The sequence below is a fragment of the Oncorhynchus mykiss genome, chromosome 32 (genome assembly GCF_013265735.2).
Source record: "Oncorhynchus mykiss isolate Arlee chromosome 32, USDA_OmykA_1.1, whole genome shotgun sequence".
NCBI lineage: Eukaryota > Metazoa > Chordata > Actinopteri > Salmoniformes > Salmonidae > Oncorhynchus > Oncorhynchus mykiss.
Genome location: NC_050572.1, coordinates 19,649,321 through 19,676,173, shown reverse-complemented (window position 1 = coordinate 19,676,173; position 26,853 = coordinate 19,649,321). Strand labels below are relative to the sequence as shown.

At 44.5% G+C, this 26,853-nt stretch overlaps 1 protein-coding gene across 20 annotated transcripts in view; it reads right to left on the bottom strand.

The window, feature by feature from the left end:
• ptk2aa (protein tyrosine kinase 2aa) overlaps positions 1-26,853 on the bottom strand; it is a 176,462-nt gene that overhangs the window by 108,266 nt on the left and 41,343 nt on the right. For 9 of the 20 annotated variants that reach the window (XM_036971788.1, XM_036971786.1, XM_036971790.1 and 6 more), the window contains exon 1: positions 5,981-6,333. In XM_036971788.1, the coding sequence (XP_036827683.1) occupies positions 5,981-6,104 (124 nt within the window). In that variant the 5' untranslated portion in view covers positions 6,105-6,333. Of the gene's footprint in view, positions 1-5,980; positions 6,336-18,135; positions 18,163-26,853 lie in introns of those variants that run through there. The other 11 variants (XM_036971785.1, XM_036971792.1, XM_036971791.1 and 8 more) reach the window with 5 other exon arrangements.

The window sequence follows — 26,853 nt, the reverse complement described above, 5'->3', positions numbered from 1 at the left end:
TCCTCTCCACGTCACACTCTCTCTCTCCTCTCCACGTCTCTCTCGCTCTCTCCTCTCCACGTCTCGCTCGCTCTCTCCTCTCCACGTCTCGCTCGCTCTCTCCACATCTCTCTCCTAGTCTCTTGCTCTCCACGTCTCTCTTGCTCTCTCCTCTCTCCTCTCCACGTCTCTCTCGCTCTCCTCTCCACGTCTCTCTCGCTCTCCTCTCCACGCCTCTCTCGCTCTCCTCGTCTCTTGCTCTCTCTACGTCTCTTGCTCTCACTCTACATTTCTTGCTCTCCCGCTACGTCTCTCTCTTCTCGTCGCTCTCTCCTCTCCACGCCTCTCTCTCCTCTCCACATCTCTCTCCTAGTCTCTTGCTCTCCACGTCTCTCTCGCTCTCTTCTCCACGTCTCTAGCTCTCTCTCTACGTCTCTCTCTCTACTCTCCACGTCTCTCTCTCTCTCTACGTCTCTCTCTCCTCTCCACGTCTCGCTCGCTCTCTCCTCTCCACGTCTCGCTCGCTCTCTCCTCTCCACGTCTCGCTCGCTCTCTCCTCTCCACGTCACTTTCGTTCTCTCTCCACGTCTCTCTCGCTCTCTCTCCACGTCTCTCTCGCTCTCTCTCCACATCTCTCGCTCTCTCTCCACGTCTCTCTCGCTCTCCTCTCCACGTCTCTCTCTCCTCTCCACGTCTCTCTCTCCTCTCCACGTCTCTCTCTCCTCTCTATGTTTCTTGCTCTCTCTCTACGTCCCTCTTTCTCCTAGTCTCTCGCTCTCCTCTCCACGTCTCTCTTGCTCTCTCCTCTCCACGTCTCTCTCGCTCTCTCCAAGTCTCTCGCTCTCTCCACGTCTCTCTCGCTCTCTCCTCTCCACGTCTCTCTCGCTCTCTCCTCTCCACGTCTCTCTCGCTCTCTCCTCTCCACATCTCTCTAGCTCTCCTCTCCACGTCTCTCTAGCTCTCCTCTCCACGTCTCTTGCTCTCGCTCTACGTTTCTTGCTCTCTCGCTACGTCTCTCTCTTCTCGTCGCTCTCTCCTCTCCACGCCTCTCTCTCCTCTCCACATCTCTCTCCTAGTCTCTCACTCTCCACGTCTCTCTAGCGCTCCTCTCCACGTCTCTTGCTCTCTCTCTACATCTCTTGCTGTCGCTCTACGTTTCTTGCTCTCTCGCTACGTCTCTCTCTTCTCGTCCCTCTCTCCTCTCCACATCTCTCTCCTAGTCTCTTGCTCTCCTCGTCTCTCTTGCTCTCTCCTCTCCACGTCTCTCTCGCTCTCTCCTCTCCACGTCTCTCTCGCTCTCTCTTCTCCACGTCTCTCGCTCTCTCTCAACGTCTCTCTCTCTCTACTCTCCACGTCTCTCTCTCTCTACGTCTCTCTCTCCTCTCCACGTCACACTCTCTCCTCTCCACGTCTCTCTCGCTCTCTCCTCTCCACGTCTCGCTCGCTCTCTCCTCTCCACGTCTCTCTCACTCTCTCCTCTCCACGTCTCGATCGCTCTTTCATCTCCACGTCTCGCTCGCTCTCTCCTCTCCACGTCTCTCTCGCTCTCTCTCCACGTCTCTCTCGCTCTCTCTCCACGTCTCTCTAGCTCTCCTCTCCACGTCTCTCTAACTCTCCTCTCCACGTCTCTCTCTCCTCTCCACGTCTCTCTCTTCTCTCTATGTTTCTTGCTCTCTCTCTACATCCCTCTTTCTCTTAGTCTCTCGCTCTCTCTCCACGTCTCTCTCGCTCTCTCTCCACATCTCTCTAGCTCTCCTCTCCACGTCTCTCTCTCCTCTCCACGTCTCTCTCTTCTCTCTATGTTTCTTGCTCTCTTTCTACGTCCCTCTTTCTCCTAGTCTCTCGCTCTCCTCTCCACGTCTCTCTCACTATCTCCACGTCACTCGCTCTCTCCCCGTCTCTCTCTCCCTCTCCTCTCCACGACTCTCTCTCCCTCTCCTCTCCACGTCTCGCTCTCTCTCTCCTCTTCTCCCTCTCCTCTTCTCCCTCTCCCTCTCTTTCCTCTTTTCCATCTCTCTCCTCTTCTCCTCCCTCTCCTCTTTTTCCTCTCCCTCTTCTCTTCTCCTCCCGCTCCTCTTTTTCCTCTCCCTCTCCTCCCCATTCTCCCCCCTCTCCTCTTTTTCCTCTTCCCCTCCCTCTCTTCTCCCTCTCCTTGTTTTCCCCTCTCACCTCTTTTCCCTCTCTCTCCTCTTCTACCCCTCTTCTTCTCCCTCTCCTCCCTCTCCCTCCTCTTCTCCCTCTATTCTTATTATTTTTCCTCTCCCTCTCCTTTTTCCTCTTCTCTTCTCATCCCTCTCTTCTTTCCCCCCTCTCCTCTTTTCCCTCTCCTCTTCTCCTCCCTCTCTTCTTTTTCCCCTCCCTCTCCTCTTTTTCCTCTCCTCCTCCCTCTCCTCTTTTTCCTCTCCTCCTCCCTCTCCTCTTTTTTCTCTCGTCCTCCCTCTCCTCTTCTCCCTCTACTCTTTTTCCTCTCCTCCTCCCTCTCCTCTCTTCTTCTCCCTCTACTCTTTTTCCTCTCCTCCTCCCTCTCCTCCTCCGTTCTCCCTCTACTCTTTTTCCTCTCCCTCTACTCTTCTCCCTCCTCTCCTCTTCTCCCTCTCCCTCCCTCCTCTTCTCCCTCTCTCCTCTTTTCACTCTCATTCCTCCTATTTTCCCTCTATCTCTCTCTACCTATCCTCCCCCCTCTCCTATTCTTCCTCTTTCCCTCCTTCTCTCCCCTCTCCTCTTCTCTCTCCCCTCTCCCTTCTCCCCTCCCCGTTAGTTGACGACTGACTGACACATGGCATGCTGAAGCATATGCTCAGTGACAATAGGGTGCTTTAAATTCACATGTTGTGTTTTCCATGCAGACAAAGAAAGCCACTCGAAGTGGGAGTCTGGCTAGAAATGGAATTGACTGCTACAGGTCCCAGCCTCCATTATCAGCAGCTGCTCAAGCAATCAGGTCAGCTGTGGGTTCTATGGGCAACATGTGAAAGGGAGCTGAACCCTGTGGTTCTGAAACACGCAACATCTACACGCAAACAAAAAAATTCACACAGACACAGTTACACACACACACACACACAGTTACGCATATGTTCAAATACATAGTTTATCTTAGTTTGTGTGTGTGCACATATTTGTCTTAGTTTGTGTTAGTTTATCTTAGTTTGTGTGTGTGTGTCGAACACAAACTAAGACAAATATGTGCACACACACACACCATCCATTCCACAGGGAAAACAAAGCTTGCAGCTCCCCTACTGCAGTATCATGGTAACGTCCCTATCATCTGTCACAGACAGGTTTCTAAAGGTTACTACTCGTTATGTGGAGAAATGCCACTTCTCTGGGAGGCGTTGTGCCCTTTAAAATAGCAGAGCTTGCTGCATTGCACAGAAAGATAAACGACAACCGTTCAAGCAAAACAAGGGGGGGCATCAAAACTATAAAGATGTAATCGGTATGAAATCTGTCACTCTGTAGTTTGGAATGTTAATGAGTTCAACACAATCCTCTATGGCATCACAACAGGCAGGCTACACAACACAGTCAGTCAGTCAGGTTTAAACTATAACAGAAAAACAATAGCCGCGACTAGCTAAACACTCTTCTGATCGACCTAACACAGGTAGATGGTGAGGATATGGAAGAAGGAGAAGAAGAATAAGGTGGGAGGAGAATAAGAAGAATAGGGTGGGAGGAGGAGAAGAATAATGTGGGAGGAGAAGAAGAATAAGGTGGGAGGGGAAGAAGAAGAACAAGGTGGGAGGAGGAGAAGAATAAGGTGGGAGGAGAAGAAGAATAAGGTGGGAGGAGGAGAAGAAGAACAAGGTGGGAGGAGGAGAAGAACAAGGTGGGAGGAGAAGAAGAATAAGGTGGGAGGAGGAGAAGAAGAATAAGGTGGGAGGAGAAGAAGAACAAGGTGGGAGGAGAAGAAGAATAAGGTGGGAGGAGGAGAAGAAGAACAAGGTGGGAGGAGAAGAAGAATAAGGTGGGATGAGAAGAAGAATAAGGTGGGAGGAGAAGAAGAAGAACAAGGTGGGAGGAGGAGAAGAACAAGGTGGGAGGAGAAGAAGAATACGGTGGGAGGAGGAGAAGAAGAACAAGGTGGGAGGAGGAGAAGAAGAATAAGGTGGGAGGAGAAGAAGAACAAGGTGGGAGGAGAAGAAGAAGAATACGGTGGGAGGAGGAGAAGAAGAATAAGGTGGGAGAAGAAGAAGAATAAGGTGGGAGGAGGAAAAGAAGAATAAGGTGGGAGGAGGAAAAGAAGAACAAGGTGGAAGGAGGAGGAGAAGAATACGGTGTGAAGAGGAGGAGAAAAATAAGGTGGGAGGAGAGGAAGAAGAACAAGGTGGAAGGAGGAGGAGAATAACAAGGTGGAAGGAGGAGGAGAAGAACAAGGTGGGAGGAGGAGGGAAAAAAATAAGGTGGGAGTAGGAGAAGAAGAACAAGGTGGAAGGAGGAGGAGAAGAACAAGGTGGGAGGAGGAGAAGAATAAGGTGGGAGGAGAAGAAGAATACAGTGGGAGGAGGAGAAGAAGAACAGGGTGGGAGGAGGAGAAGAACAAGGTGGGAGGAGAAGAAGAATAAGGTGGGAGGAGGAGAAGAAGAATACGGTGGGAGGAGGAGAAGAAGAATAAGGTGGGAGGAGAAGAAGAACAAGGTGGGAGGAGAAGAAGAAGAATACGGTGGGAGGAGGAGAATAAGAATAAGGTGGGAGGAGAAGAAGAATAAGGTGGGAGGAGGAGAAGAAGAATAAGGTGGGAGGAGAAGAAGAAGAATAAGGTGGGAGGAGGAGAAGAAGAATAAGGTGGGAGAAGAAGAAGAATAAGGTGGGAGGAGGAAAAGAAGAATAAGGTGGGAGGAGGAAAAGAAGAACAAGGTGGAAGGAGGAGGAGAAGAATAAGGTGTGAAGAGGAGGAGAAAAATAAGGTGGGAGGAGAGGAAGAAGAACAAGGTGGAAGGAGGAGGAGAAGAACAAGGTGGAAGGAGGAGGAGAAGAACAAGGTGGGAGGAGGAGGGAAAAAAATAAGGTGGGAGGAGGAGAAGAAGAACAAGGTGGAAGGAGGAGGAGAAGAACAAGGTGGGAGGAGGAGAAGAAGAACAAGGTGGAAAGAGGAGGAGAAGAACAAGGTGGGAGGAGAAGAAGAATAAGGTGGGAGGAGGAGAAGAAGAAGAAGTTGGGAGGAGGAGAAGAAGAATAATAAGGTGGGAGGAGGAGAAGAAGAACAAGGTGGGAGGAAGAGGAGAAGAAGAACAAGATGGGAGGAGGAGAAGAAGAACAAGGTGGGAGGAGGAGGAGAATAATAATAAGGTGGGAGTAGGAGAAGAAGAATAATAAGGTGGGAGTAGGAGAAGAATAACAAGGTGGGAGGAGGAGGAGAATAATAATAAGGTGGGAGTAGGAGAAGAAGAATAATAAGGTGGGAGGAGGAGAAGAATAACAAGGTGGGAGGAGGAGGAGAATAATAATAAGGTGGGAGTAGGAGAAGAATAACAAGGTGGGAGGAAGAGGAGAATAACAATAAGGTGGGAGTAGGAGAAGAAGAATAACAAGGTGGGAGGAGGAGGAGAATAATAATAAGGTGGGAGTAGGAGAAGAATAACAAGGTGGGAGGAGGAGGAGAATAATAATAAGGTGGGAGTAGGAGAAGAAGAATAATAAGGTGGGAGGAGGAGAAGAAGAACAAGGTGGGAGTAGGAGAAGAATAATAATAAGGTGGGAGTAGGAGAAGAAGAATAATAAGGTGGGAGGAGGAGAAGAATAACAAGGTGGGAGGAGGAGGAGAATAATAATAAGGTGGGAGTAGGAGAAGAAGAATAATAAGGTGGGAGGAGGAGAAGAAGAACAAGGTGGGAGTAGGAGAAGAATAATAATAAGGTGGGAGTAGGAGAAGAAGAATAATAAGGTGGGAGGAGGAGAAGAATAACAAGGTGGGAGGAGGAGGAGAATAATAAGTTGGGAGGAGGAGAAGAAAAAGAAGTAGTGGAAGTTCAGAGTTAGTAGTTGGTAGTAGTACCTGCAGCCCAGCATATGGGGAAGAGGCTGCAGCCGGGACTGGTTTCCATGTTGGTTGGTCCCCCTGCTCTCTCTGTCTCGGGTCCCACGGCCGGCCAACACCCAGAGTTCTCACAGAACCGCATGGAGGCCAGGGCTTCCACCTTCCCCCTACACCACACTAACCCTTTACCTCCTTACCAAGTAACACCAACCTCCCCCTACACCCCACTAACCCTTTACCTCCTTACCAAGTAACACCCACCTCCCCCTACACAACACTAACCCTTTACCTCCTTACCAAGTAACACCAACCTCCCCCTACACCCCACTAACCCTTTACCTCCTTACCAAGTAACACCAACCTCCCCCTACACCCCACTAACCCTTTACCTCCTTACCAGGTAACACCCACCTCCCCCTACACAACACTAACCCTTTACCTCCTTACCAAGTAACACCCACCTCCCCCTACACCCCACTAACCCTTTACCTCCTTACCAAGTAACACCAACCTCCCCCTACACCCCACTAACCCTTTACCTCCTCACCAAGTAACACCAACCTCCCCCTACACCACACTAACCCTTTACCTCCTTACCAAGTAACACCAACCTCCCCCTACACCACACTAACCCTTTACCTCCTTACCAAGTAACACCAACCTCCCCCTACACCACACTAACCCTTTACCTCCTCACCAAGTAACACCAACCTCCCCCTAAACCACATTAACCCTTTACCCCCTTACCAAGTAACACCAACCTCCCCCTACACCCCCTACACCCCACTAACCCTTTACCTCCTCACCAAGTAACACCCACCTCCCCCTAAACCACACTAACCCTTTACCTCCTTACCAAGTAACACCAACCTCCCCCTACACCCCCTACACCACACTAACCCTTTACCTCCTCACCAAGTAACACCCACCTCCCCCTACACCACACTAACCCTTTACCTCCTTACCAAGTAACACCAACCTCCCCCTACACCCCCTACACCACACTAACCCTTTACCTCCTTACCAAGTAACACCAACCTCCCCCTACACAACACTAACCCTTTACCTCCTTACCAAGTAACACCCACCTCCCCCTACACCCCACTAACCCTTTACCTCCTTACCAAGTAACACCCACCTCCCCCTACACCACACTAACCCTTTACCTCCTTACCAAGTAACACCAACCTCCCCCTACACAACACTAACCCTTTACCTCCTTACCAAGTAACACCAACCTCCACGTCTACGCCGGCCCACAATGCTCCTAATCCCCGACACCTAGGGCCAAGTCAGATCCACACAGCCCCAGTTCACTCTACCCACTCCCCCAGTCTACTCCACCAGTCAACCTCTGGTCCAGAGACAGCACTAGGGTCTGGGACAGGAGGGGGAAGGGGCTCCGAGAGAGAAACACATCCAAGACATCCAGAGTAAGAGAGGGAGTCCCAGCCGAGTGCTGGCCCAGTTTTCAGCCCTGAAACAGGGGCAGGAAGAATAAGGTGGATCAACACTGTGTTGAGGTTTTTAGCCCCTCCACTGTGAATATACAGCTCATTTGTTCTGCTACTTCTGTCCCGGTGGAGAAATCCACAGTAGTTCTGTCTGGCTGGCTGTCCGTCCGTCTGGCTGGCTGGTTAGCGTTGCTAAGCCTCCGGCTGAGAGCCTTCCCCCAGAATACTAATCCTAGCCCAGGTGCCCCGCAACCAACTCCCGCCGCCTCGCAGGAGAGGAGAACAGGAGAGCAGAGAACAGTAGTCCAAAACAACACAAGTAACTCCACACCGCTCGCTTCACTTTGTACTCATTCTGAGGCAGGAGACCAGTGTGCTAAACTCACTTGAGGAAGAGTGTATGACAGGGTATGTGCAGAGAGTGACAGAGTGACAGTGAGAGTGACAGAGAGAGTGTAATAATGGGGAGAGAGAGAGAGAGTATGTAAGAATGGGAGGAGAGTGAGAGGCAGAGTGACAGCAAGAATGGAGAGAAGGATATGGAGAGACGGAGAAAGCAATTGTTTCAGGTTGAATGAGAGGAAGAACCAGAAAAGACAGAAGCAGCCTGTGTACTCCGCTCCCTCAGTCAGAAAAGTGGGTGTGGGGAGAGGAGCGAGTGCAAAGAGAGAGAGAGAGAATCCTTCACTTGCTTTGGCAATGTAAACATATGTTTCCCATGCCAATAAAGCCTTTAAATTGAAGTGAATAGAGGGGGGGCCAGGGGGTTAGTATAGGCCTCATTAATATGCTAATCTGAGCCTAGGTTCGATTCAGTCCTCCAGCCCACTGCTGTTTACCGAGCCCCAACCCCCTCCGGCCAGGCAGGCTGCAAATCAACACTGACCCTGGGTCCACTCCACTCTACCCCCACAGCACTCACTACTAGAGAAGGTTGTGTGTGTCGGGGTTTCCGTTAGGAAAATGTGACGCAGGACAACATGACTAAGCAGATTTTTAATTACCAGCCATTTGAGAAATTTACAGGACCCATATGCATTAACCATAACCCATTAATTAGGGTGTCCACCCACAGAAACCACATGTAGATTATGGTAATGCATCCAGAACATGCAACTAATGTAATGAAGCAGCCAACAAAATTTTATTTTCAAACATTTGCCAAAATGCAATTTGCAGGAAAACACCATTCTAAACAGAGCACTTAGGAAAACACCATTCTAAACAGCGCACTTAGGAAAACACCATTCTAAACAGAGCACTTAGGAAAACACCATTCTAAACAGCGCACTTAGGAAAACACCATTCTAAACAGAGCACTTAGGAAAACACCATTCTAAACAGCGCACTTAGGAAAACACCATTCTAAACAGAGCACTTAGGAAAACACCATTCTAAACAGAGCACTTAGGAAAACACCATTCTAAACAGCGCACTTAGGAAAACACCATTCTAAACAGAGCACTTAGGAAAACACCATTCTAAACAGAGCACTTAGGAAAACACCATTCTAAACAGCGCACTTAGGAAAACACCACTCTAAACAGTGCACTTAGGAAAACACCATTCTAAACAGAGCACTTAGGAAAACACCATTCTAAACAGCGCACTTAGGAAAACACCATTCTAAACAGTGCACTTAGGAAAACACCATTCTAAACAGCGCACTTAGGAAAACACCATTCTAAACAGTGCACTTTGGAAAACACCATTCTAAACAGCACACTTAGGAAAACACCATTCTAAACAGAGCACTTAGGAAAACACCATTCTAAACAGAGCACTTAGGAAAACACCATTCTAAACAGAGCACCTGATAGTGGTTACATACGTGACAGAGGTGAAAATCTCTAAACTAGGGGAATCTAAACTAGGATGGCCTGCTAATATAACTAGGATTGTGTCTTTGGCTTCTGGACAATGAAATAAATTAATATGATAACCAATAGAACAGGAGAGAAATGACTGAGCGGTAGGTCCAATAGGGAAGTAAATGGAAATACATTCACCAAAATTATATAATTACTCCTGTCTATACAGAAATAGAGAGAAAAAAAAGAGGTAGAGCGAGACACAGAGAGAGAAAATGGCAGAGAGGCAGCGAGAGAAGCAGCAATAAGCACCCATTGGAAGAAAGAATCCCTGGCAGTCAATGATAGCATTAAGGGCTAACCTTTGTGACGATCTGAGACCCCTGGCAATCTGCACAGAGGAAATACCATGATGATTTCATTTTCTCAAACCTCAATGTAGTTAATTACAGTGAGATGGCCCAGAGGGGAGGTCTAGGACACGGAGTCTTCGTCTCAAATGCTTTACATGAGAACACAGCTTCAGTCTCAAGTGGCACCCTATGGGCCCTGGTTGAAAATAGTGCACTACATAGGGAATAGGGTGCTATTTTGGACACATTTGCTGCCTATAAGGCTATAATATTATCCATAGACAAAACTTGGGGTAAACCACCTTCCTTTGAATCATTGCTATGTTTTTACTGACATGACAAGTTAAGAATCTTCTTATTATTCTTTGGAGAAGAACACAGTTCTTTGCCTTGATGACAGCTTTGCACTCTTGGCATTCTCTCAACCAGCTTTACCTGGAATGCTTTTCTAACAGTCTTGAAGGAGTTCCCACATATGCTGAGCTGCTTTTCCTTCACTCTGCAGTCCAACTCATCCCAAACAATCTCAATTGGGTTGAGGTCGGTGATTGTGGAGGCCAGGTCATCTGATGCAGCACTCAATCACTCTCTTCTTGGTTGAATAGCCCTTACACAGTCTGGAGGTGTGTTGGGTCATTGTCCTATTGAAAAACAAATTATAGTCCCAATAAGTGCAAACCAGATGGGATGGCGTATTGCTGCAGAATGCTGTGGTACCCATGCTGGTTAAGTGTGCCTTGAATTCTAAATATATCCCTCCCAGTGTCACCAGCAAAGCACCCTGTGGGACCTTATATGTGACTCGTTTCAGGAAACTAGGAGTATGTCACACGTCACTACTTCACAGGAGAGCCTTTTGAACATAATTATTTTTTTAATCAAAATGCCGTATTGGCAGAAATTCCTTCTGGAACATGTGAACTTTACAAACTTGTATGCCATCTGTAAATATTAATACAATTGTTAAATTACGAACTAGTTGGTTTAGCCACAGAAAAAGCCAGTAACTTGACTTGTGAGGCATCTGTTTCTCAAACTAGACATTTTAATGTACTTGTCCTCTTGCTCAGTTCTGTACCGGGGCCTCCCACTGCTCTTTCTATTCTGGTTATAGCCAGTTTGCGCTAGTACACTGCGTTGTACGAGATCTTCAGTTTCTTGGCAATTTCTCGCATGGAATAGCCTTCAATTCTCAGAACAAGAATAGACTGACGAGTTTCAGAAGAAAGTTCTTTGTGTCTGGCCATTTTGAGCCTGTAATTGAACCCACAAATGCTGATACTCCAGATACTCAACTAGTCTAAAGAAGGCCAGTTGTATTGCTTCTTTAATCAGGAAAACAGTTTTCAGCTGTGCTAACATAATTGCAAAATGATTTTCTAATGATAAACTAGCCTTTTAAAATTATAAACTTGGATTAGCTAACATAACGTGCCATTGGAACACAGGAGTGATGGTTGCTGATAATGGGCCTCTGCACGCCTATGTAAATATTCCATTAAAAAATGTATCTGCCGTTTCCAGCTACAATAGTCATTTACAACATTAACAATGTCTACACTGTATTTCTGATCAATTTGATATTATTTTAAATGGACAAAAAAAAACATGCTTTTCTTTCAAAAACAAGGACATTTCTAAGTGACCCCAAACTTTTGAATGTTAGTGTATGTCTGTAAATGAGATATTTCCACAATTAATTTTCAATACATTTCCAAAAACATGTTTTCACTTTGTCATTATGGGGTATTGTATGTGTGGTTGGGTGAGAAAAACATATTGAATCCATTCTGAATTCAGGCTTTAAGGGGTATGAATACTTTCTGAAGACACTGTATGTGGCATCCCAGACTGGCCCCTGTGGGTGAGTTTAAGTTGAAGGCAGAGATTTATGCTGCCAGTTAATTTAATCATTGTCTGCTTACTGAGCAGACTGCCAATGAAACAAGAGGGGGTGGAGAACAGAGAAGGAGAGAGGAGGAGAAGAGGAGCAGAAGAGAGTAGCCCTGCCTGGCTGCTCCATCTATGGGTATTCATGTGGACTGGGTCTGCATCCCAAATGGCACCCAATTCCCTATGGTTCCTGGTGGAAAGTAGAGCACTATATAGGGAACAATGTGCTATTTGGAACATAGTGGATCAGAGGGACAGAGAGCCCCAGAAACAGCCGGGGCAGACAGACAAAGGGGCTATGACTGAACCCCATGGAGAGGGAGAGGTGCTCTTCCCAGCTATTCAGCTCACATCACATCCGGCCCACTGTTCCCAAACAAAAGCCTCTCACCCACCCCTCCTCCCCGCTCCCTTGTCCATATTTCAATAGCAGGAGCCCAAGCCGGGGCACGTGTTACCAAACCATACAGAAACCAGGCTGGGGCACGTATTACCAAACCATACAGACACTAGGCTGGGGCACGTGTTACCTTACACAGCTGGGAGCAGTGGCTGAGAGTAGGCCCACACAGAAACACAAAAACACACACAGAAACACACACAGCCATATGGTTCAGTGGTGCATGCAATCATCAGCTGAATATGTAACTGGTCTGTTTGCAGGCCTGGGTTCTAATAGAGAAGACAAAGGAAGACATACTGTCTCTAAGACCATGGTTAAATACATACTGTAGGAGTCTCTAAGACCATGGTTAAATACATACTGTAGGAGTCTCTAAGACCATGGTTAAATACATACTGTAGGAGTCTCTAAGACCATGGTTAAATACATACTGCAGGAGTCTCTAAGACCATGGTTAAATACATACTGTAGGAGTCTCTAAGACCATGGTTAAATACATACTGTAGGAGTCTCTAAGACCATGGTTAAATACATACTGTAGGAGTCTCTAAGACCATGGTTAAATACATCCTGTAGGAGTCTCTAAGGTCATAGTTAAATGGTTACCTAGTCAACTTAAATGATGTGGATTAGAATCACAAATTACTTGTATAACTGGGGGAGGGGGGGACTGTCAATCATAACATCCTGCAAATATGGAATAAACACACACAAATAAGCAGGTGTATCTGGTATGCAACGTTCTTCATTGAAAAGATGATTGAAGACAAACATTGAATATCCCCACTGACAGGGATAGGAGTTTAGTGCACACAAACACACACAGTCTGAACCCAGGACAGATCCCAGATCAGCCATCCCACAGCTGCTCAGGTAGGCTCTAGAACAGCCTGTACATCTTACCCTTCTCACCATTATCGCTTTCATATCTGCAGCCACATAGTCAGCTGTCACCTAATGGACTGTGTGTGTTTGTGGGGGTGTTGTGGAGCCAGCCACTGTTGAAGGTCATGGGGTTGGATGTTGTACTACTCATCACTCCCTCTCCCGTGGGGCTTTCAACATCATCACACCTTATCCAACATACTTTACCTGGGTAACAGTGTCACATGGTTCCACTAACCATACAGTACATAGTCATGGAGGTTTGTGTGTGTCACACACCACTAGATTATACAATCTACTGTAGCTAGCTAAGTGCAATCGATCCAGATGGAATGTCAATAGAATGTGTGAATATTGATCTAAGAATGGATGCCATTTTAAACCATGACCTTGTCATCTCTGTTTTATCCAGGGGGACTCAGAGCATTCTGTATGGCTTTGCACAACTGGAATTAAACATGACCTAGATCCTAGGACCATTATAAACCTACAAACGTGTATTATAGGTTTTTATTAACCTATGTGGGTGAATGATAGGTATCATAAGCCTACATAGCGGTTTTAACATTTGAACAGTGATAGGTTTAAGCTAACTCCCACACCTCCTAACCCTGCAGAACTCGACCCATGTAACCCAACCCAGATGAAACAGAGAAACCGGGATTATCAATGATTACTTGCCTTTAATTTAATGAGTCATTTACATAACAATGCCACTACATCATTTGAACTCCTAATCAGTATTCCCTGCTGATGATTGCTATGTATCTGCCTTGCTAACGAGGGCTGGAGCAATTAACATATACAACGTGCAGTGACCACCTTATTTAGCCCAACCACCGGAAGGCCTGGGATGTGGAGAGACAAAGGGTACGTACCAAATGGTACACTTTTCACTACTCCCATAGAGCTCTGGTCAAAAGTAGCGCACTCTATAGGGAAAATTGTGTAATTTGGGACACACACAGAAAGAGAGTGCAGCGTTTGGAACCTGTTTTATCCTCAGAGTTTCTGTGGTCGTCAAAGAAGATGAGGTGCTAGCTAGACAGACAGAAGACACAGTCTGGGGGGTTGTGAATGAACAAACTAACTTTACTTTGATCAATCACCTAAAATCTGCCATTTTAAATATCAATATGCCAAAATGGCTTCCAGATGCTGCAGCTCATTGAGAGGAATATCAGTCCAATGCAAACTCAGCTCTATAGCTATCAGTTGGGGATTATTATTATTTTTTAATTGACAGGTGCTACCTTAACATGTCTGATAAGAAATGCTCATTTTGGTCTACTGTTGCAAAATGTTTTGATATGATGTACCCTACTGAATGTAGCCCAGGTGTTTGTATAGCCAAACTAAAGAGGAGTATTTATTTCCTCTATTCTGTGAGGTTTCTCTCCGTTATCATGTATTTTATGGAGCTGGGTCACTTCATCATTCTCCAATATTACTATAGGGGGTTTAGGAGGGCAGGGGACACAAAATGGACAACAACTGTGTGTGTGTGTGTGTGTGTGTCTGACATCTGTGCATGCGTGACCTGGCCCCAGGTCATCTATAAGTCTTTGCTAGGTAAAGCCCCAACTTATCTCAGCTCACTGGTCAACATAGCAGCACCCACCCGTAGCACGAGCTCCAGCAGGTATATTTCACTGGTCATCGCCAAAGACAACTCCTCCTTTGGCCGCCTTTCCTTCCAGTTCTCTACTGCCAATGACTGGAATGAATTGCAAAAAATCACTGAAGCTGCAGTCTTATATCTCCCTCACTAACTTTAAGCATCAACTGTCAGAGCAGCTTACCGATTAATGCACCTGTACATAGCCCATCTGTAAATAGCCCACCCAACGACCTCATCCCCATATTGTTATTTATTTTTTTGCTCCTTTGCACCCCAGTATCTCTACTTGCACATTCATCTTCTGCACATCTATCATTCCAGTGTTTAATTGCTAAATTGTAATTATTTTGCCACTATGGCATATTTATTGCCTTACCTCCCTAATCTTACTAAATTTGCACACAGTGTATATAGACTTTTCAATTGTGTTATTGACTGTATGTTTGTTTATCCCATGAATAACTCTGTGTTGTTTTTGTCACACTGCTTTGCTTTATCTTGGCCAGATCGCAGTGGTAAATGAAAACTTGTTCTCAACTGGCCTACCTGGTTAAATAAAGGTGAAATAAAACAATAAAATAAATAAAAGATTAAAAAAAAGTCATGAGGTCGAATGAATTGTCTGTAGAGCTCCGAGACAGGATTGTGTCGCGGCACAGATCTGGTGAAGGGTGCCAAAATATGTCTGCAGCATTGAAGGTCCCCAAGAACACAGTGGCCTCCATCATTCTTAAAATGGAAGGAGTCTGTAACCACCAAGACTCTTCCTAGAGCTGGCCAACCGGCCAAACTCGAGGATGTAATCGCTGCCAAAAGTGCTTCAAGAAAGTACTGAGTAAAGAGTCTGAATACTTATATAAGTGTGATTTTTTTTGTTTTTATTATACATTTGCACAAATTTCTAAAAACCTGTTTTTACTTTATCATTATGGGGTATTGTGTGTAGATTGGTGAGGGGGAAAAACAGTTTAATAAGCCATTTTAAAATAAGGCTGTAACATAAAGTGGAAAATGTGAAGGGGTCTGAATACTTTCCGAATGCACTGTATATACACACTGAGTGTATAAAACATTAAGAACCCTTCTGTTTTGCTCTCAGAACAGCCTCAATTCGTAAGGGCATGTACTCTACAAGGTATCGAAAGTGTTTCACAGGGATGCTGGCCCATGTTGACTCCAATGCTTCCCACAGTTGTGTCAAGTTGTCTGAATGGCCTTTGGGTGAGTGAGACTAAACACGTTGTTCATTACACATTCTATAAAAAAAATGTATGGCGTTCTGGTACGGCTATGGAGTTCTGGTATGGAGTTCTGGTACGGCAATGGAGTTCTGGTATGGAGTTCTGGTACGGCTATGGAGTTCTGGTATGGAGTTCTGGTACGGCTATGGAGTTCTGGTATGGAGTTCTGGTACGGCTATTGAGTTCTGGTATGGAGTTCTGGTACGACTATGGAGTTCTGGTATGGAGTTTAGGTACGGCTATGGAGTTCTGGTATGGAGTTCTGGTACGGCTATGGAGTTCTGGTATGGAGTTCTGGTATGGCTATTGAGTTCTGGTATGGAGTTTAGGTACGGCTATGGAGTTCTGGTATGGAGTTTAGGTACGGCTATGGAGTTCTGGTATGGCGTTTAGGTTAGAGGTCGGCCAATTAATCGGAATGGCCGATTAATTAGGGCCGAGTTCAAGTTTTCATAACCATCAGAAATCTGTATTTTTCGGCGCCAATGTGCCGATGATTTTTTTTTTATTACACCTATGTTTAATCTTTATTTAACGAGGAAAGTCAGTTAATAACACATTCTTATTTTCAATGACGGTCTAGGAACGGTGGGTTAACTGCCTCGTTCAGGGGCAGAACGACAGATTTTCACCTTGTCAGCTCGGGGATCCAATCTTGCAACCTTACAGTTAACTAGTCCAAAACAATAACAACCTGCCTCTCTCTCGTTGCACGCCTTCTAGTGGTTGTTCCTCTTGCTCTGCATGGGTAATGCTGCTTCGATGGTGGCTGTTGTCGTTGTGTTGCTGGTTCGAGCCCAGGGAGGAGCGAGGAGAGGGACGGAAGCTATACTGTTACACTGGCAATACTAAAGTGCCTATAAAAACATCCAATAATCAAAGGTTGATGAAATACAAATGGTATAGAGGGAAATAGTCCTATAATTCCTATAATAACTACAACCTAAAACTTCTTATCTGGGAATATTGAAGACTCATGTTAAAAGGAACCACCAGCTTTCATATGCTCTCATGTTCTGAGCAAGGAACTGAAATGTCAGCTTTCTTACATAGCACATATTGCACTTTTACTTTCTTCTCCAACACTTTATTTTTGCATTATTTAAACCAAATTGAACATGTTTCATTATTTACTTGAGGCTAAATTTATTTTATTGATGTATTATATTAAGTTAAAATAAGTGTTAATTCAGTATTGTTGTAATTGTCATTATTACAAATAAATAAATACAAAAATTGGCCAATTAATCGGTATCGGCTTTTTTGGTCTTCCAATAATCGGTATCAGTGTTGAAAAATCATAATCGGTCGACCTCTAGTTTAGGTACATGGAATTCAAGTGCCAGAGACTTTACAGCAGTAGAATGATGAAACCCAAATGACATTTTAGTGTGTGTGTAGTCTCATTAAGGAGTGAGACGGACAAACAGGCTTCCCAGTGACCTTCATCATCCACAGGACACACACACACCTTCGCTCGCTCTCTCTCCCCTTCAGCTCAGCTAATATCCCCTTCCTAAATAATCTCGAGGAAATATATCTTTACACTCTGAACACAGACACTCTCGGTGGAGGGGACTAATATGACTTCACTTCGAGGATGGAAGAGTGAGTGAAAACATGCTTGGCTGATGAAATGTAACTTCCTTTTGTTATAAAAATACATTTGACCAAGACACATATGATTCTTCATGTTCTAAATCGTTCAGTGGGGTCCTTCTAACGTATCATTAACATTATATCCAAAAAGTTGGATTTTGTAACCTAATACATCCGATAATAAACACCAAGCTGTGTTGGCAGAGTTCACATGTTGTGGTGGTAGTCTGCAAAGCTGTTTCGGTGGATCCCAAAAAGCTCATTTATCATTTGAAAATAAAAAGCTTGCGGTATGCTCTGTGCACCGCTGACATTTCACAGAGATATACTTGTAAGAAATCTTACGAATTTCGCATTAATATGAAAAGCGTACACTAAATTATTAAAATACTAAAATGAAATGCCTTAAACTATATCCATCTTACCTCTATATTGTTTTATATCCTCCGGATTCAAGAAGAAAGATGACGAGTTCAACACTAACCCTGTAAATCAGCCTTAATTCTCACACAGCATCCAGCTTTGCTGATGCAATGCTTTCCCCCAGATTTTTTCCTAAAAGGCTAAAAACTACAAGAACTTGTGAACGGATTATGATAGACACAGGTTTGGACCATTTGTTAACATTATTTTACCCATTGGTCAAAAGATGCGTTTCTGATTGGTCACTCTAAGAATAGTAGCCTAGATCCTCTTGGGAATAAGTGGATGTGCCCTTCATATGAGTCGATGTTGGTGCATTAAATGTAGATGACAGAGCCGTCTATTCATCAGAAGAGCACCACTATAAATCAAACCTGCCTACCAAGGTTTATCTGACCAGAAGATAATGAGAAACTTTCACAGCATATAAGATCTATTGTAGTTCACAGCATACAGTATGAGATCACTTGTAGTTCTGAAGGCCACTCACCTGTGTAGTAGGAAATTCTTGAAATATCTGCAAGAGAAAGAGAGACAACAGGGAGGTCAGTTGCTTTGATCGGTTGTTGATCTGTCAGTTCAGCACATTAGGTTCAGTGGAGTCGAGGCAGCATGTGGTTTAGTGGGTCAATGATAATCCTAGAGGGCAGCCTGGCGGCTCCAACCCAACCCGGTGCCTGGTCATAGAGCGCCCCCTAGCTGCTTGGGAGATAAAGCTCTGTGGCTCCCAAATGGCACCATATTCCCAAATAGGGCACTACCTTTGACACATAGGGGCCCATAGGGGCCAGGGCTGGCACAGAAGGGGACTCCTATGATGACACCATATTCTGTCAGTGTCACAGTTCAAAGTGAACCGGAATGCAGGGTAACAATCTGAAGGAAGTCCTCCGGGGTTGGGTTTCAGAGTGGCCATAGACAGACAGACAGGACGGAAAGACGTGGTTTTAGTCTCTCAGGTTTCAGAACAAGGTTAATCAATTGTCAGGAGAGTACAGCAAGAGTACAATGAGAAGGATGAGTCATAAAATTGGCATGCACTTTGTGTGTGTGGATGTGTGTGGAATGGAACCAGACAAACTGCAGGTGGGTATGTAGGCTAAGGTCAACTGAAGTGGTGAAATGTCAAGTGGCAACAGAATGCTTTTTTTTAAAAGAGAGAGACTGTTGCCTTCTCAATGCCTCTCATTCTACCCTGGCTTTGTGTTTGAGCACTCTGTCTTGGCACCCTATTCTCTATGTAGTGCCCTATAGGCCAAAAGTAATGTACTATGGAGGGAATAGGGTGCCATTTGGATGAGAGTAGAGACCAAATAAACCCGTAGACCACAGATGGACACCAGCCATCCAACTCAACAATCAAGAGGCTACAGAACAATGATCAACATTGACACGCATCCCAAATAATACCATTTTGCAATTGGTTTCATATCAACATCGGTCCCATGATCCATCACTTGAACATTATTACATTGACTTGAGATGTGTAGGTGGTGTAGGTCTCTCAGCCTATAACCAGATCAAGCGAGCATATATTACTTATAGGGGTGTTTATAGTTGTAATAATTTGATTTCTGAGAAAGAGCTTGAGGCCCAGAATGAACCATATGCTCCTGGACAGACCATGATGTCTCTAAAGAGTCTGTCCTTCCTGAGTAATGAGTATAGGGTTGGTAAAGAAAACCTAAGTTCTTTAATAATCAATATATCCAAGCGCCAGTTGATCAAATCACCATGTGAAAGGCAGCTTGAGACCTCTGGATTGACTGTTCATCCAGGGCTTAAAAGATTAGTCCATTAGCCCAGTGTCTCTTTAATAAACTAGTATCACCTCGGTGCATATGGTGCTCTCTCTTTGTCACTGGATCACCAACTAGATAGGTCAGCAGTAGAGGCTAGTGATGCTAGTAGCCAGGCTAGCTTTAATAGGACTGATCACACCTCACTGCACTAATGCTAACACTCGCTAAGAACCAGCCTGACCCGCGTGGCCCATGTCAGTGTCAAGGTCGAGGTCTCTTCACTGTGGTCAGTGTAACGTATGGAGGGCCGTATGGGGCTGTGGTGGACGTCCCCAGTCTGCTCTGTCCCCTGCCTGGTGCCTGACCCCACAAAGCCCCTCTGTCTGGCAGAGGGCCCAAACACCTGCTCCTCAATCTGTCCCCAGGACACACACATTCAGGGAGGGAGATATATGGCCTGGGAGTGCCTAATGCTTACATTTATTTTAGCGCAGGGGAAAAGGGAGGTGAGATAACAAGGCTTTCTCAAAACAAGGCTTTCTCTTTGAAGCATTTTAGAAAGCAAGGCACTCTTCTCACTGGTGAATTTGAAAGCTGCTCAGTGTTGACAGAGAGGCAAAGAGCAGTGTCTAAAACAGACAGACAGACTGAATGAGCGTGGGGGTGTCAGGTAGGACAAACACAACAATCACTACTGTCAAATATGCTTGTCCTCAAGTTATCTTACTGTCTGGCTTTCAAATCTATTTTTAATTACTCATAATCCCTGATTGAAAAGGCCTAAATGGGGCTTTCTTTACATATCAACCTCTGAACTTAGCATGGGCAGAACGCTAGAAAGAGATGAGTGTCACAGGCTGTGTTTTTCCTGCTTTGTTCCAAGACTGAGAGTCCCAATGCCACCCTATTAACTAGAGTCCTACGGTCCTATTACCCAATGTAGTGCACTATAGGGAATAGGGTAATATTTGGGGCAAAACTGCCTCAGTTATGTAGCTACCAGAGCAGACGTAGAGGGCTACAGTGCTGGCCACCTGTGATGGTCTGGTGGAGGGGTGGAGACCATGTGAAACTGCTGAGACACTTTGTTCTAAAAGAAGAGTGCTGGGGTCTGGCTTGGGGACAGAGCCTGCCATATATCACCTACAGACACACACAGATAAAGAGCATTCTGCGAGCAAGTGAATAAATTCAGTCCTCTGAGAGTGCCTAGCGACGCATGCACACACACACACACACACACAATCACACACAATCACACACACACACAATCACACACACACACACACACACACACACACACACACACACACACACACACACACACACACACACACACACACACACACACACACACACACACACACACACACACACACACACACACACACTCCAGCCCAGAGATGTACACACCACAGATTGGGGCATCAATAAACCAGCAAGCATTGCCTGACATCATGTGAACCAGGAATGTCACTCACACAAGCTGAAGCACATGTGAAGGTCAATATCTGCTTTCATGTCCAACCCATATAAAGAGCCATTACCAACAAGCATTCATAACCCATAAGATCAATCATTCAGCCAGTTACACAGGCTAGGCCTGCTTCTGTTCTGTGTAATAATGACAGACTGGGGTGTGTCCAAAATGCCACCCTATGCCTTATATAGTGTACTACTTTTGACCAGAACCCAGGCTCTACATAGGGAATAGGGTGCCTTTTGGAACGCAGCGAGACTAGACTGCTGACTCCTCTCAGAATAGCCATCCAGCCATCCACACGTCTGTTATCAAGCTTTTCAATGGCTGTTTTAAGCATTTTGAATTGTTTTGGGCTTCAAGCTGAACTGAGGAGTAGGGCTGGGACAATACCAGTTTTGCGATACTCGTTAGTATCGTGGCAAGGAGACAAAACACAAAGCGGATTTAACATCTTTAGGAAAACAGCTCTAATGTTGGAAATAAACATCATTATGTTGTCATCCAGGTTCACGTATTTATTTTCCAAGCTATTGAACATTATTTTACATATAGCAGGTTTTTTAAAAAGGTTTTTTTGATTGACCATGGAAAAAATATTGCGATACTAGTATCGTCCTGGCCCTACTGAGACCATTGTTTCTGAAAAGAGTCCGTCTCTTGCAGCATGTTAAAGGAAAGCTGTGACCCTCAAAACACCCTCTTACAACAACATATGTGATTGACCAAGAGACATAACAAGAAATGGAACCACATATTATTGGAACCTAATCTAATCCAATGGGAACGATGCTAAACTGGCAAATCCAAATCGCTGAGTATGAAGCAAACGCAAAATCCCGGTCTACCACAAAGAATACATCTGTGAGAGTGAAACGCATAATTACCTAGTGAGGAGGTTATAATTTTCCTGGCTCCAAGCTGTCTGCACTCTCCTTCCTTCCTCATGTCTCTCCTTCCACCTGATTATTGACTTGATTAACTAATCTACTTTTACCTGCCAAATCAGGATTAGGATTACAATTAATGCTTTCAGGAGATAAATCGAGAGAGAGGGGAAAGAGGAATGGGAAACGTTCCTGATTCTACTGTAAGTGATGAGAAGACCTCTTAACATCTAGGGGTTTGTTCAGTAGAAACCCAAATTAAGCCGAGAGAGAGAGGACATTTTACTGATAGTATTAATCTGAAATGTAGAGACGAGGAACATCTTTCTAGAGTTACCCGTGGGAAGACAGATTCTACTGAGAGGAATCAGGAACACTTTTGAACCCTACAGCCTCCAACACTCTACTCAGCACATTGGATGAAATCTATCACAGTGCCATACCGTTTTGTCACCAAAGCCCCATATACTACCCACCACTGTGACCTGTATGCTCTCGTTGGCTGGTCCTCGCTTTATATTCGTCACCAAACCCACTGGCTCCAGGTCATCTATAAGTCTTTGCTAGGTAAAGCCCCGCCTTATCTCAGCTCACTGGTCACCATAGCAACACCCACCCGTAGCACGCACTACAGCAGGTATATTTCACTGGTCTCCCCCAAAGCCAATTCCTCCTTTGGCCTCCTTTCCTTCCAGTTCTCTGCTGCCAATGACTGGAACGAATTGCAAAAATCACTGAAGCTGGAGACCCATATCTCCCTCACTAACTTTAAGCACCAGCTGTCAGAGCAGCTTACAGATAACTGCACCTGAACATAGCCCATCAGTAAATGGCCCATCCAACTACCTCATCCCCAAACTGTATTTATTTTTTCTCTCCTTTGCACCCCAGTATCTCTACTTGCACCTTCATCTTCTGCACATCATTCACTCCAGTGTTTAATTGCTAAATTGTCATTATTTTGCCACTACGGCCTATTTATTGCCCTACCTCCCTTATCTTACCTTATTTGCACACACTGTATACATTTAGTCAGCCACCAATTGTGCATGTTCTCCCACTTAAAAAGATGAGAGGGGCCTGTAACTTTCATCATAGGTACACTTCAACTATGACAGACAAAATGAGAGAAAAAAATCCAGAAAATCACATTGTAGGATTTTTTATGAATTTATTTGCAAATTATGGTGGAAAATAAGTATTTGGTCAATAACAAAAGTTTATCTCAATACTTTGTTATATACCCTTTGTTAGCAATGATAGAGGTCAAACGTTTTCTGTAAGTCTTCACAAGGTTTTCACACACTGTTGCTGGTATTTTGGCCGATTCCTCCATGCAGATCTCCTCTAGAGCAGTGATGTTTTGTGGCTGTTGCTGGGCAACACGGACTTTCAACTCCCTCCAAAGATTTTCTATGGGGTTGAGATCTGGAGACTGGCTAGGCCACTCCAGGACCTTGAAATGCTTCTTACGAAGCCACTCCTTCGTTGCCCGGGCGGTGTGTTTGGGATCATTGTCATGCTGAAAGACCCAGCCAATGCCCTTGCTGATGGAAGGAGGTTTTCACTCAAAATCTCACGATACATGGCCCCATTCATTCTTTCCTTTACACGGATCCGTCGTCCTGGTCCCTTTGCAGAAAAACAGCCCCAAAGCATGATGTTTCCACCCCCATGCTTCACAGTCGGTATGGTGTTCTTTGGATGCAACTCAGCATTCTTTGTCGTCCAAACACGATGAGTTGAGTTTTTACCAAAAAGTTATATTTTGGTTTCATCTGACCATATGACATTCTCCCAATCTTCTTCTGGATCATCCAAATGCTCTCTAGCAAACTTCAGACGGGCCTGGACATGTACTGGCTTAAGCAGAGGGACACGTCTGGCACTGCAGGATTTGAGTCCCTGGCGGAGTGTGTTACTGATGGTAGGCTTTGTTACTTTGGTCCCAGCTCTCTGCAGGTCATTCACTAGGTCCCCCCGTGTGGTTCTGGGATTTTTGCTCACCGTTCTTGTGATCATTTTGACCCCTCGGGGTGAGATCTTGCGTGGACCCCCAGATCGAGGGAGATTATCAGTGGTCTTGTACGTCTTCCATTTCCTAATAATTGCTCCCACAGTTGATTTCTTCAAACCAAGCTGCTTACCTATTGCAGATTCAGTCTTCCCAGCCTGGTGCAGGTCTACAATTTTGTTTCTGGTGTCCTTTGACAGCTCTTTGGTCTTGGCCATAGTGGAGTTTGTAGTGTGACTGTTTGAGGTTGTGGACAGGTGTATTTTATACTGATAACAAGTTCAAACAGGTGCCATTAATACAGGTAACGAGTGGAGGACAGAGGAGCCTCTTAAAGAAGAAGTTACAGGTCTGTGAGAGACAGAAATCTTGCTTGATTGTAGGTGACCAAATACTTATTTTCCACCATAATTTGCAAATAAATTCATTAAAAATCCTATTTTCTGGATTTTTTTTCCTAATTTTGTCTGTCATAGTTGAAGTGTACATATGATTAAAATTACAGGCCTCTCATCTTTTTAAATGGGAGAACTTGCACAATTGGTGGCTAAATACTTTTTTGCCCCACTGTATATATATTTTTTTCTATTGTGTTATTGACTGTGTGTTTGTTTATGCCATGTGTAACTCTGTGTTGTTGTTTGTGTCGCACTGCTTTGCTTTATCTTGGTCAGGTCGCAGTTATAAATGAGAACTTGTTCTCAACTGGCCTACCTGGTTAAATAAAAGTGAAAAAAAAAACAAAGTAAAAAGAACGATGCCTGTGTGTTTCACCTGCAGTGCAAGGCGGGAGGAAGTTCTGTTTCCATATATGCAGCAGGGCATCAGAAGACTGCCAAGTGCTGACAAAGCAAGACGACGTAGCCAAAACAAGGTCAGCTGGACCTCCAATAGCATATAACTACATTACGCTAGGGAAACGCTCACCTTGAGTTAGCACAGGCTACTATGAGAGAAGGACCTACAGAGTAGATTCCTGCACTACACTAGGCTAGGCTATAGGCTAACAGGAAAGATAACCCAACTGTACACATCAGCTTCACTCCTTATAATGAACAATGCACAAGAAATCCCCAAAATAAAGGATTGTTATTTGAATGGCAGCATAGGCCGAAGCTAAGTGTGTGTAGATTTTTTTATTTATTTAACCTTTATTTTGACAGGGAAGATATATTGAGACCTAGATCTCTTTTCCAAATGCACCCTGTATAATACAATATAAAACACACACACACACATATATATATACACACACACACATATGTGTGTATGTGTGTATGTGTGTATGTATGTATGTATGTATGTATGTATATATATATATATATATATATATATATATATATATATATATATATATATATATATATATATATATATATATATATATATATATATATATATATGTGTGTGTGTGTGTGTGTGTGTGTGTGTGTGTGTGTGTGTGTGTGTGTGTGTGTGTGTGTGTGTGTACCGGGGCCTCCCACTCTTTCTATTCTGGTTTGCGCCAGTTTGTGCTGTTCTGTGAAGGGAGTAGTACACAGCGTTGTATAATATCGCCAGTTTCTTGGCAATTGCTCGCATGGAATAGCATTCATTTCTCAGAACAAGAATAGACTGATGAGTTTCAGAAGAAAGTTCTTTGTTTCTGGACATTTTGAGCCTGTAATCGAACCCACAAATGCTGATGCTTCAGATACTCAACTAGTCTAAAGAAGGCCAGTTTTATTGCTTCTTTAATCAGGACAACAGTTTTCAGCTGTGCTAACATAATTGCAAAAAGGTTTTCTAACGATCAATTAGCCTTTTAAAATGATAAACTTGGATTAGCTAACACAACGTGCAATTGGAACACAGGACTGATGCTTGCTGATAATGGGCCTCTGAATGCCTATGTAGATATTCCATTAAAAATCAGCCGTTTCCAGCTACAATAGTAATTTACAACATTAACAATGTCTACCCTGTATTTCTGATCAATTTTATGTTATTTTAAATGGACAAAAAATGTGCTTTTCTTTCAAAAACAAGGACATTTCTAAGTGACCCCAAACTTTTGAAAAGCAGTTACACATTTATATAGTGTATTTTAAATTGTATTATACAGGGCGCATTTGGAAATTATATACATATATAGATATAGATTGATAGATTATATACACATGCATTAGAATACAAGAGGAGAAGGAAAGGATAAAGAGAAATGTGAAAAGACAAAATATGTGGGCGATATATGGCATGAAAAGAAATGGGTCAAAAATCCAACAAGGAATGTGAATTAGATGCTACTGTTGCACAAAGAGCTGTGAGTGGTCGCATTCCAAGGTGACCATTACAAACGACCGACACTTCTTTACATGTTACTAACTCAACCTTCCCATCCAACTGCTGGCTATGAGTCTCCAGGAGATACTGCAGAGCACTAGTTAATGGTTAATCGCCTGGCTGACCGGAGAGAAAGTGTGTGTGTGTGACCCCTCAGGACAGGGGGTGTTACTGGGGCGTGTAAAGGGGTCAGCACAGGGGTCTGTGGATGCAATAAAGGTCAGGGGTCTGCCTCCAGCACCTCCAACACCTGCTAGAGTGTAACTAGCAGTTACTAGTTACACACAATCACACGCACGCACACAAACAAACGCAAACACATGTACATACACACTCAGAGAAGCGCTCACAGGCAGGCACACTCATGTGGTTACACTCCAATAAGCAGCCTCAGCTCTTCTGCAGAAGCTGTCACACGTACCAAAGCAGGCATACATGAAAAGATAAACAACTTGTGTAGCCAGACACTGACACACACGCCATATAAAAGCAAGGCATGAAGCAAAGGTCACTGTCATGCATGAGTGCACCGCAGACGAACGCATCCAGTAGACATACCATGATGGAATATCACTACCCAAAAGCTACTCTATGCCATAAAGTTAATACAATGTGGACATGTATTTTCTTCATCAAATTAGAAAGGTTCTTAAGACTACAAGTTGTGTGAAGAGGGCACAAGGAGGCCTTTGCAAACGGTGCTTGTTTTGCATATGTCCCACACATTTTGTCAAGAGGGGTAAGGAATAATAAAGCACCATTA